Source organism: Plutella xylostella, chromosome 26 (genome assembly GCF_932276165.1).
Source record: "Plutella xylostella chromosome 26, ilPluXylo3.1, whole genome shotgun sequence".
NCBI lineage: Eukaryota > Metazoa > Arthropoda > Insecta > Lepidoptera > Plutellidae > Plutella > Plutella xylostella.
Window position 1 is genome coordinate 27,045 of NC_064006.1, and position 12,877 is coordinate 39,921.

The 12,877-nt window shown below is 47.6% G+C and overlaps 1 protein-coding gene across 1 annotated transcript; it reads right to left on the reverse strand.

Annotated features, from left to right (window-relative positions):
* Nucleotides 1–3,729: 3,729 nt before the first annotated feature.
* Nucleotides 3,730–11,774, reverse strand: LOC119692167 (sodium-coupled monocarboxylate transporter 1). The gene is made up of 10 exons (XM_048630706.1): nucleotides 11,554–11,774; nucleotides 8,867–9,221; nucleotides 7,504–7,646; nucleotides 7,030–7,232; nucleotides 6,391–6,522; nucleotides 5,792–6,151; nucleotides 5,573–5,703; nucleotides 4,967–5,214; nucleotides 4,656–4,783; nucleotides 3,730–4,514 (listed from the first exon to the last, which is right to left on the reverse strand). Exons 2-10 carry the CDS (start codon nucleotides 9,114–9,116, stop codon nucleotides 4,157–4,159), a joined length of 1,953 nt encoding a protein of 650 aa, XP_048486663.1. The 5' UTR covers nucleotides 9,117–9,221; nucleotides 11,554–11,774; the 3' UTR covers nucleotides 3,730–4,156.
* Nucleotides 11,775–12,877: the final 1,103 nt, after the last annotated feature.

Sequence of the window (12,877 nt, forward strand, 5' to 3'; positions counted from 1 at the left end):
GTGTCTGGATCTGCTTCTTTGCAGTCTCCGCATTCTTTTTGTCCGCAGCTAAAGGTGGACGGATCGGAGGAGCGGGTGGCAGACGCGACTCTAGTGAGGAGAGCTTGGCATCCACCATGTTCCCCACTTCCAGCATTATAGCATGCGCAAACTCGGCGAACTCCGGTCTCACCTGCTCCGCCGGCGGTCCTGCCCGGCTGGATTTGCTTGGTTGTACCGTCCGTGCCGGTGAAACCCGACGTGCCTCCTCTATTTGCCTAGGGCCTACCAAGGGAGCAGGGGAGGGGGATCGGCGCCCATTCACTGCTTCGAAGCCGGAGCGAAGAGTCTGGAACTCCCTTCGCAGGTCCGCTTGTTCCGCTCTGAGTGCCTCGTTCTCCCTTCTCAGGCGCTCAACCTCGGACTGCAGGCGATTGTTATCAGCCTGCAGTTTAGCCACCTCTTCGTTTGTAGTCCGAACACTAAGAGTTTTCACAGCCGTGGAAATTGCCTCGACGGAATCTTTTATCGCCCGCACAAAGGTGCCCTTTAGGTTTCGGGACTTTTTCCCCACGTCCATGATAACATCCAAGTTATTGGCTATAACTGTCTGCAAGTCAGCAGACAGCCTATTATCTCCATCCCCAAGTGTTTGGGAGATGGCCTGATCCAACCGGGAAAACGACTCTCTGGCTTTCAGAGAATGGTTTGCAACCTCTTCTTCCAAGCGGAGCCGTAATTCTTTCTCCTTGGCTGCCGCGAGTTCAGCTTTGGCCTTTGCTAAGCCAACGTATTGGCCAGTGGTAGGCGGCCTGCCTCGGCCCCTTTTGGGTGTGCCAATCTTGTTAGGCGCACCGCTCGGGCTTCCTCCTGAGCCGCTTCCAGAGTCGAAGACCGCAGATCGTTTACGTTTTTGGGACCTACTCTGCCAATATTTGCCAGAGGGACCCACTCTCTCCTCGTCTGCAGTGCTCTCCGCGCTGTCTGTAGATTCTGCAGACTCTAGCATGACCACACTAGCCTCGCTTACATGGGTGGGAGACTCGAGCGATCGACCCCTGCCGCTTCGGATCGATCCCTCAGAGACCCCGTCCCTACTTCCTCCCTTATTGGCGCGAGCGCCCTGGCCAGAGCCCTGAACCGATTCCGGGGTGGTGGAACCCGGTCTCAATCCAGTTTGCTCCGCGAGCTTTCCGCCCGCTTTAGTGCCCAAAGTGTGTGCCTTAGCACAATATTCATTGCTACTACTCCTACTACTCTCCTCCTCGACCTCAAAACTTAACCTACTTAAACTACGCCTCCTACTATCTACAACTTCATCTTCGTCTTTGTTGGATTGTTGCATGTTTAGATCCCACGAGTATGAACATTTTAAAATATCCCTAATACACCTGGAGTGCGGGACTTCTCCAGGGTTGGTCGTTAACGACGGAGATACTCCCCCGCCTCCTACCCTTGCGAGTAGGAGCCTGACGCCACGCTAGACCCGTAGGTACCACAACGCCAGTAACTTGAGGATTTTTATTGAGGTTTTCTCCTCTTGAGCCGGCCGTTTAAGGCAAGCTCCCTGTTCCCAGGCCGCGAGACATGACCACGTCACCTTGGGATAACAGGTTTGCCGGCGGTGGCTTGTAGAAAAGCCTGTCTAGCAGCCTGTGAATTCACAGACCTAAGACCCGCCGCCCGTGGTTTTTGAAGAGGTTGTCTCCTCGTGGCCCCTATCACGAACTGTGAGAGCGGCCCCCGTTCCTCGGAAATATCCAAGGGATACGGGTTGCCCGGAAACTAATCAAATAGCACCGCGCACGGGCGTTTCCGCCTCCACCTTGGATTTTTTACAGAGGTTTTCTCCTCGCAGCCCCTCCCACACAAGGAGAGCGGCCCCCGACCCTATGATGTCCCACCACAGTACATCCAGGGTTACGGGTGGCGTAAGCAAAAGCATGCCCGTGGCTGGGCACGCTAGCCGCCCATGGGTTCCTCTTGGTTTCACTGTATCAGTCGAGTTATAGCGGCAGACTCGACAGTTACAGCTACTCAGCCCCCCCGGCACGACAAGCCGAGAACCCTTCGGGGGGGAACCTAACCTAACCTAACCTAACCTAACCTAACCTAACCTAACCTAACCTAACCTAACCCCCCCCCTAATTGCCCCCTCGTAAAAAAAAAGTGTTAATTCATTTCATTTCATTCATTTCATTCATTTCATTCATTTCATTCATTTCATTCATTTCATTCATTTCATTCATTTCATTCATTTCATTCATTTCATTCATTTCATTCATTTCATTCATTTCATTCATTTCATTCATTTCATTCATTTCATTCATTTCATTCATTTCATTCATTTCATTCATTTCATTCATTTCATTCATTTCATTCATTTCATTCATTTCATTCATTTCATTCATGTTCCACCAACCCGCACTAGGCCAGCGTGGTGGACTAGGCCAAAAATCCTTCCTGTAATTAATTCTCTCAATCTCGCAAGACTGGGTTTTGAGTCTCGCGAGAGCTCGGAAGGAGGAAATCTCGTACGAGATCGCATTCCCTACTATACCATTTTGTTCCCTCTAAAATCGTTCTAGATGGAATTATTACGTCATCTAAATAAATCCAATGCCTCTCCGTTACTTGCACACAACAACATCCAGTTCATTTACCGCTGCAATTTAACAGATGCGTTAGTTAACCCTATAGGCATCCAGTGAAAGTCATTGTTCCCATCAGGTGTTACAAATGCAGTCTTTTATTTATCTCCTTCATGAGTAGGTAGTTGACTACAGCCGGATGCCAGATTTAGTGTGGTATAGAATGTATTTTCGTATAGAATGTCTAATCGATCGTCAATTCGGTTCATTGGGTAATTTAAAGCAAATAAGAAATAGCAGAATGAATCCTTTTGACAGGTATTGCACTGTAAAAAGAGCCTTAGCCATTGAATTATATATTTCAAGCGTAGTTCTCCTTTTGAAATGATTTTGAGTTGGTCTTAGCATAAAATTTTGTAGTTGTGGAATACCTTTATCAAGCAATCGGTATTAGGTACCTAGCTAAGCTACCTATTTTTACAAAATAATAGAGATTCACTCACGAGCAATGAAAAACTTTCATTTACAGTAGCACCAAATTGCCACTAAACGAAAAAGACTATCTTTATGACGCCCCGTCTGCAATATCTAATATGGCATCATAATTAACCAATTAAAAACGTATATCTGAGTGAGTGTAGAATGTATTTTCGTATAGAATGTCTAATCGATCGTCAATTCGGTTCATTGGGTAATTTAAAGCAAATAAGAAATAGCAGAATGAATCCTTTTGACAGGTATTGCACTGTAAAAAGAGCCTTAGCCATTGAATTATATATTTCAAGCGTAGTTCTCCTTTTGAAATGATTTTGAGTTGGTCTTAGCATAAAATTTTGTAGTTGTGGAATACCTTTATCAAGCAATCGGTATTAGGTACCTAGCTAAGCTACCTATTTTTACAAAATAATAGAGATTCACTCACGAGCAATGAAAAACTTTCATTTACAGTAGCACCAAATTGCCACTAAACGAAAAAGACTATCTTTATGACGCCCCGTCTGCAATATCTAATATGGCATCATAATTAACCAATTAAAAACGTATATCTGAGTGAGTGTATACCTAATTATTATCGCCATAAGAGTCTGTATGGTACAGAATCGGTAACTTATCATTAATTTTTTTTCAATAAAAAGCCGTTTTATTTTATAAATTATAATATTTTTTGATTATTATCATCATTTTAATACATTATTATTACAGATTTAATTAATTCATGAATTACAGATTTAACTTACAATAACTATAATAATTGTACACTGTACAAAGTGGAACACACATTTACCAGCCAATCGGCAGTAAACACTCATTATAAATACAAACTTGCATAAAATTTAAACTAACATTACTAGTGGTAATACTGTTTAATTTTAGTGGACTACTAATAAACTAGCTAAGGCTTACAAGGTAATTTATACATTTTATGTATAGGCACAGCAAGTATCACAATGTCTCAGTCACGAGCGATCACTATCCGATACGGACTTCAACATTATTAATTTTAAATATTTAACTTTAACTTCTAGTTCAGTAGGGCCGTGGTCTGCTAGTGCAGTGGCAGTTCAGTGGCCCACAGTGAGCGCGCATCAGAAGCGCGTATGGCGGCGCTGCGGTGGGCCCGGGGGCGGCGTGTAGGCCTCGAACAGACGGCTGTCCACCGCGGACAGTGCGGGGGGCGCGGGGGGTGCGGGGGCCAGGCAGCGCGCCGGCACCGCCACCGGCACCACCAGCGGCAGCACCAGCTTGGCCACCGCTAGGGTCGCCATGTCACCTTGCTTGTCGCCCCCGGCAGGGTTGGCCTCGGGGGCGCCCGGCTTGTCGCCCCCCGGCTCCGACGCGGGCTCGGCGCCCCCCACGGCGGTCCCCACCGCCACACACACGGCGGTGCCGATCACCGCGTACCACATGTACGACGTCGAGAAGATGAACCGCATCACGTCGTGCCTGCAACACATCCATTTCGTTAGAATTGTATTTTTGTATCAAAATAGATTGCAGAATGTTGAATTTTGTGAAGTAGCGGTGAATTATAATTTTATTAAGTGAGTTTTTATAACGAATATAAAGTCGATGTTGGTTCCTTACGCGGAGAGTCCGGCGGCGGCGGGCTCGGCCCGGGGGCGCAGCAGCGGCGCCAGGCGCGCGAGGGTCTGGTTGAGCGCGGCCGGCGCGAGGGGGCGCCACGTCGTGCTCAGCGTGCTATTCACACAGCCCTGCAACAGCAACAATGTCATATACAATGCTTCGCACTATAAAAATCATAGTCGATGATCTAAAACAGCCAATAATTATTCATAGCACGACGTAAGGAACACCAGGGATTATGAAATTTCTGAATCCAATGTTGCTGTTTCGGTCAGAGTACATTAGTAGTGTGAGAAATGCTCGCGACTCACATCAGTCCGCAGCGGCAGCAGCTGCAGCGTGTCGGTGGCTACGAGCAGGCGGCCGGCGGCCAGCGCGGCGGTGACGGCGTGCGCCGCCAGCATGCCGGCCGCCGCGCCCCGCGCGCCCGCGCGCCGCCCCCACGCCAGCGCGAACACGCCCAGCAGCGCGCCCGACGTCACCGCCGTCACCAGCTGCGCGCCCTCCACCACGCCGCCCACGCTGCCCACCAGCAGCGACAGCGAGCAGATCAACACGACTGCAACGTTATACATTCATCACATCAGTTTTAATCTACTTAACAAGTAAAACAACAACTATGGTGGCGTTACGGATAAGACCTCTACTCTTAAATTCACAGGCTGAGTGTTCAAATATTGGCATAAGTAATAGGTAAATTCTTTTCGATTTACGTTCTCTTGCGACATCGTAAAATTTCTCTACATAACTATCTAGATTTCATTCCAGACCGGTATTACGGTTCGTGAGCGCAAAAGTACAGCGAAAAGCCGGTGACTCGCACCTCTGACTTTCGGGGATTACAGTCGTGAACATAATGTATGTAGGTAGGTATGTGAAACAAGGTAAACACGACAAAATTTTGATAAACCACTTACTGTAAAGTATGGCGATGATCTTAATGACGGTGACCTGCTGGCGGTCGCTGGCGCCGCGGAAGGCGGGCGCGGCCGACACGAAGTCCTCCCACGTCACCGTCGCCAGCGAGTTCACCGACGACACCAGAAAACTGAGAAACGAAAGTATATTCAGAGAAGTGCGTACAACATAGGCGTCTTCATACAATGCTTCAGGTAATGGTTGGTTCCTTGACATGCCTGAGCGCGCCGTTGAAGAGGCTGCCGAGGAAGAGCCCCATCATGCCGGGCAGCGCGGCGAGCTGGTCCTGCACGTAGTGCGGCAGCAGCTCGTCCGGCTCGGCCGTGGCGCCGGCGGCCAGCGGGTCGCACGCCGCGTACAGCGCGTACAGCGCCGCGCCCACCAGCCAGCCCAGCGAGAACAGCGCGGCCACGGCGGGCGCGGCGGCCAGCAGCGTGCGCCGCGCCGCCGCCGCCGAGCCCAGCGCCACGTAGCGCTGCACGAACGTCTGCTGGCAGCCGTACACCGACAGCGACATGAACAGCTGCCCCAGCACCGCCGACAGCGTGTCCACGCGCGTGCGCGGGTCCCACGTGAACCTGCAACACGCAATATTAATAGACTATCAAAATCATAGAAAAACAGTAATAGCGGAAATTACAGCAGGGCTTAAATATCAGAATAATACTTAGATACCGTTGCGGAACCGTTCTACAGTGGAGACTACAAATTGTCAAACGTAGACAGAAAACAAGTAACGGGGTGCAATCTTTTGTCCTTGACCAGCAGTGGACAGGACGTTAATAAAACAAGCAAAAGTAAGTATGGCATGCGTTACTTGAAGAACTGCAGGCGGCCGCCGTCGATGTTGGCTTGCAGCACGGCCGCGGCGCCGCCCGCGCGCAGCGTGGCCTGCGCGATGAACAGCACGCTTACCGCCACCATCGCCGAGATCTGGATCACGTCCGCCCTGCGACACACACGCGATACTACTGGGTGACCATTTCCCACCAACCCGCAGTGGACCAGAATGGTGGGAAATGGTCCAAGCTTAGTAAAGGAGTTCAGACTTTGGGGATATGCAAAATGGTTCTCCAATCGACAGAGCCTGGTACATGTGATATTGGGTTGCACCTCCACACAGAATTAAGAGACTGATCATTTCTCATGACTGTAAAGTTCACAATATTCAGACATGACTAAAAGTTAAGTAGGAAATGTTTCCTGTTTCGAACGTGTAATATTTGCTTTACATACTTCTAAGCAATTACACAGGTGTAATGATGATGGCCTCCTTGCCGTCTCCAGCCCTGCCTATCTTTTCGCATATACTCTTATGTGGGTGGAGAATCATGTTTTAAACACCCAGTCACATTGAGCGCAGAATAGATGTCCAGAGCCGGGAGTTTTAGGGCACTAGGTGCGTGGAATGGACAGCAGACATGGGAAATGAGGCACGAGGTTATAGTATAGTTACCGTATAGCGGCGGCGAGTCCGCCGAGCAGCGTGGCGAGCGCGGCGGCGGCGGCGAGCGCGGCGGCGGCGGCGGCGTGCGGCACGGCCAGCGCCGCGTGCAGCGCCACGCACGGCGTGTAGACCGTCACCGCCAGGTTCAGCACCTGCCGCGCCACGAACGTGCCCGACGCCAGCCGCCGCACCAGCGCCGAGCGGAACCGCAGCTGCAACACGGAACAGGACACTCTACATGACCAATACCAGAACCAAACCAAACGCCTTACAACAGGGACATGCACAACATTAAATGGAGGGGAACAGGGTACCTACACGAAAGGGGTGCACGAAAGGAACCCCCCGAGTGGTGTATCATCATCAACAGTACTTTGTTTACTTTAGAATGTCAGCGACTGGCACTATTCTGACTGGCTAACCCTTTCACGATGATCGGTTACCGACAAACTGAGAAGCAGACAGAACTGTTCTGTACTGTACCTCGAGGTACTCGTAGACGGAGGTGGTCTGCAGGCGGAAGTACATGGGCACGAGCAGGCACGCCACCAGCGGGAAGGCGAGGCACATGCCGTACACGGTCTCCCACATCGCCGAGCCGCGGTACACCAGCTCCGACGGGAACCCTGCGCAGAATTCACTAACTAAATTATCACTGAAAACTACGTCGTCGAACTACAATTTTAATTAAATCCTAAGTGCTATTTCTCCATAGTCTGTTAGTGCAGGAGTAGTGGTTGACTTTTGACACATCTGTCATGAATTTTATATGGACATGACGTTTTATTTATAATTCAATCCCTGTCGGTTAGATAACCGACTATGGAGAAATTGGCACTAAGACTCTTTTGCTGACTGCAGATTAAATATCGTGAGTGTTTAAGTGACCACGCCGTGTGCGTAGAGTCACGCAGCACGTGCGTAGTTGCGTGGAGTGAGGGTATCCGCGAGGCACGTGCGGGAGGATTCTAATCTCCACCGAAAAGTGAACTCCGACAAGTTAAGACGCTTAGCGCCTCATTACTGAACCTGCCGACATGTGACCGGCATGTCATTATCGCATTATAAAAAGGTGATAATGATACCTACGGAGAGTCACAAACAGTCATTATGGAGGTACAGTCAACAAAACAGATAGCTGTTTTACAACCCAGTGTAAACAGTCACAGGTTAAACATAGATCAAGATGACACGAGTCAGATGGAAAGATCTTCTCAAAGCCCCTTGTCCCTGCTGAGGGACGTCAGGATGTATATGTATAAGTATGTATGTATGTAATATAACACGAAAGGACGACGTACTCGGCAGTTGGGAGATGCCTGGCATCAGGATGATGCATCCCTGTGATTGTTTACACTGGGCCCTCACAGTTTCCTCCGGGGTCCGGGGGCGCCCCGACCGGCCAGGGAAGTCACCGCGAGATGCTATCGGCTCGCGGCGACTGCGCCGCAGCAATCATGCACATTACGCGCTCACAATGTGTTCACACTATTATCATCATTTCGTTTCACAAAACCCATCAAACCAGAAAATTGATGATGACATTAACGACAAATGTGTTTAGTAAATAATGTCGTTTTGTAAGGAATTATGTGTTTCAGTGTTTATCGTAATGGAGGCATAATTAAGTATTTATAGTTATCTGCTTATAACTACATACTCGTAAATTACCAATAAGTATCTATAGCGTACCTATGTAGATGCAATAATGCGTGTTTGCATTAGGTACATAGTTCCCTGATAGCGGAAGTCCTTAACAAACTTTTAAGGAAGAGCCTTTTTCTTTACGGATAATAATAATAATAAATAGAGTTTTAGTGTGTGTGTGTATGTGTGTGTGACTCACCGAGGAAGGAGCGCACGCCGAGCGTGCCGCGCGCCACGGACAGGATCATGGCGAGCGTAGACACGCCGCCGCCCGCGAACACGAACGCGCGCTTGCGCCCCCCGTCCTCGCCCCCCGCCGCGCCCCCGCCCCCGGCCCCCGCGCCCGCCACCGCGCGCACGCCGCGCCTCCACAGCGGCGCGCACGTCGACACGCTCACGAACAGCACGAACACGGCGCACTCCCACGCCAGCGCCCCCGCGCCCGCCATGCCGCCCCCGCTCTAGCCGCCCTCGCTCTAGCCGCCGCCGCTCTAGCCGCCCCTCACAGCACTGCAGCCGCCCCTGGCTCCGTAATTATCAACGCAGCGTTGCCGCTGAAACAATATAATTATACTCTTAAAACGTAATTTAGGTATAGGTACCTCCTCAATATTGTTTAGGTTTTTGGGTTCTTGCTCTCGATGTTTCAATTAATAGTAGGTATGTATTGTGGTATCAATACGTAGAAGTAGGACTAACCGTGAAGTATTCGTACCTGCTTGTGCTTGTACGTTACTACGTAAAAAAGTAGATAGTTAGTTAAGTAGGTGTTGCTTCTTTATCCATCGTTCTAAAGAACCTACACAGTCCAGTCCAGTACCCACCGCTCCTCAGGTATCTACGCGCTACAAGTCATGGTGTATGGATGTCATAAAATTCAAATTAATGGTTCTATCTTGGAACCTACCAGCAGCATGTATGATATCTAAGAGACATTGTGTGATAGCTAAAAGGGTAGGTACACAGTCATATAGAACGCGATCGCCATGCCCCTTACTAATCTCACGTTAATTCATTACCTACTACGTACGGTACTTACTGGATAGATAATACTTTCTTGCTCATGAAAAATCTTTTCGTATGAAACAATTATTCAACTCTTGTGTTAATTTTAGCAGTTGACATGATGCATTCAATGAATCATGCGGCTAGATAGTAGTGAGTGACGTCGAGATACAACAATATCTCACGACGACGCGACGTGACGTGACGTGACCGTGTCGTGACGTGGCGTAACGTCACAACGAGTGCGATATACGGCTACGATCTTCACACTTCGGGCACTGAATGACTCTTACTAGGGGTACAGCACAGATTTAACATTATTGAGGTAGGTATGTACTAGGGAGCACTAAAAGTGCGTGGATCTAAGGCTGAACTGCAAATGAAAGCCTAGGTGGGTAGTAGTAGTTGGTACTATAGGTATTTCAGAATGGCTGGTAGGTACGATCGCCTATGTCTGTGAATGATTCACAAAATAATTGCAGGTTTATCTTTATAAACACATATTATTATATTTATTATTATGTATTTACGCCACCACATGATTGTGATTATGTAACTAAAATACCGAGAAAAATTGAAGATTATTTCTAATCGCTCAGCGTAAATATACCTACACCAACCAATAGGGACTTACTTGGTTAAATGATGTATGTAAGTATGGAATGCTGCTATATAGTTACGTATGTAGGTAAGTTGTATATCATGTATACGTATGTAGGTAATTTTACGGCTTTAATTTAATAATATCGTTACCGGAACGGTCACATTAGATGAAACGTAGAAAATACGCAAATGTTTAAAATACTAATTGGAATTTTACAGCACTTTCCAAATACTTACATAGTATGCAGTCATTGAGTATGGGTATCTAACCACAATTAGCAGACTTCAAGATCCCCATCGACCTAATGCCCGCTTCCGGGGTGAGAATAGAGTGGTAGCATTCACTGACTCTCGCTCTTGCTCCATCATTAGACCTCGAAACAGTGCAGCTCTGGACAGTTCAGAGACATGCTGCCGGCGTCCATTGTCCGGTCTACGGTGTCTCGTATCCGGTGCAGCACGAGGAAGCTCCCCGGAGGCCGCCAGCCGCCGCTGCACTTGATCTGCAGCTGCTGTTGGTAAACACGTCGCAAGTTCACGACCACGGGTCGCCGCCCGCGCCGAGCCAACACTCACCTTGTGTACTCGGTATAGAGTGTAGTTTGCGTCGTGCGAGCAGTTGGCACTTGCTGGTGCCAAGTGCTGTGGACGGCGAGGAGCTAATAATACCGGCATGAGGAACCGACGCGCGATGCACCGTGTATGAGTACGTGTAGGTACATGTAGTACATTAGCATGAGAACAGAGGGACATCACGAACTAGCATTATTACTTGCCGTGCGATATTTCAATAATAATGCATTTCCATTACTCTTATGCGTTGTGTGGTAGGTTTCCACTCGCATCTCATCAAGGGTGCGGAAACAATGACACATAAAGTATAAATATCAATACGTTACTTTGTTTGGTAATAAAGATAGGTATTTCCTAAACTACTGAATAAACATTTAGCTATACCATAAAACCTCGATCTCGATCTTCGATACCTGAATCTAGTCAGGGTTTTCAAAGCAGCTATGTCTAAATGTCTACGTAATAAAGTTTCCTGAACTAAAATTTTATAGTTTATAATTATGCATCGGCCAAAATTGCATCATAGATTCCTATTTTATGTCAGCATACAATATTTCAGCCGGTGTTCAATTAAATTATTATGTAAGCGTCGCTTGTTGTGTTTTATATTTTGATTTGATCTAATCTATGCACAAAATAAAAACCTGAATGTAGGGCCAAGCCGCTAAACACAACAAAACTGATAAGTACTCAACCAAAACTTACCAGCGTCACGATTGTACTGATGCTGAGAGCGTCTTCGACTGTAGGTCACCGCTACTGTGTGTCGGAGGAGGCTGCGAGAGACCACGGCGGTCTATACACAGATATAGCTGAACTACGGTGCTGTACCACAGTACTGAATGCACTACGGAGCTGTGGCTAGCGGCGCTGGCTCGTGGCGCGGGGAGGAGCGCACACACTCGACTGACGGCCGCCGCCGCCGCCCGCCTTATATCACTACTACACGAGTGTGTGGCGACCACGTGAGGACCGCACACCACTACCCCTCGGTTGGGGCGAGTTTCTAATACTTCTTACTGAGTAGACTCCTTTGAGTGATTTCAAATATTGATAAGTTCAGGCAGGTAGGTTAGGGAGGTAGGTAAGCGCTGATTGAGATCTATGTTTGTGTCATGTCATCTAGCCCTGAAAAGGCGTAAACGATGGCCATAATCCTTTTAGTAAAGAAAATTTTGAATTTCATGCCCTCCTGATTCCTGTATAGTGTACAAAAAAATATAATATATTATAAAATCTATTTCAATTAAATACACTTGGTTAAGTATAGGTTGGTACAGTACATCTCACATACTTAACCATTTTATAATGAGAGTTTGACTGTGGATGAACTCACATTATAACATATAGCTGGTGATAGTTTAGACTGTAAGGGCCTTACCACAAAAACTTAGACAGTATTTAACAGGTGTTTACCGCTGTCAAACGCCTACAAAATCTGTCAAATTTTGTTTTAAACACTTGTTAAACAGTGTTTAAAGTTTTTTGTGGTAGCCCGGTAACAATCTAAGTAGTGCAGAAATCTCTAACTACCTCGGCAGACTATTTGGCTGAGCAACATTGACAAGGAGGCTCTACGGCTCATACAATTGGGTTGGGCAGCATACGGGACACTTCGACCCATATATTTTATTCACCTATGTCATTAATTTTTACATCAAAGAGCCTCTTTGAGTTCGATATCTACCAATATTACTTTCAGCATCGACATGAAAATGCTAGCTCGTAGCATGCACATTGCGTAGCACTCGTAGCAACTGCTCGTAGCACCTACGTAGCGGGGTCAGTCGTAGCAAGCCATAGCAAAAATAATATATCATTCAAAATTTAACTTTTCAGTGATTTTTTCCCAGTTGGCATGACAACGGTTTACTACTTTAGTTTATTACTTTTATGTGAATCACCTTACAAATAGTAATTCATGTGAGAATGACGAGTAAAGTAAACAAGTCTCGCGTGAGACAGTCTGCATACGCACACTAAACACTTTCCATTAAATGAGAGTGAACTGAATCACGTAGGTAAATCT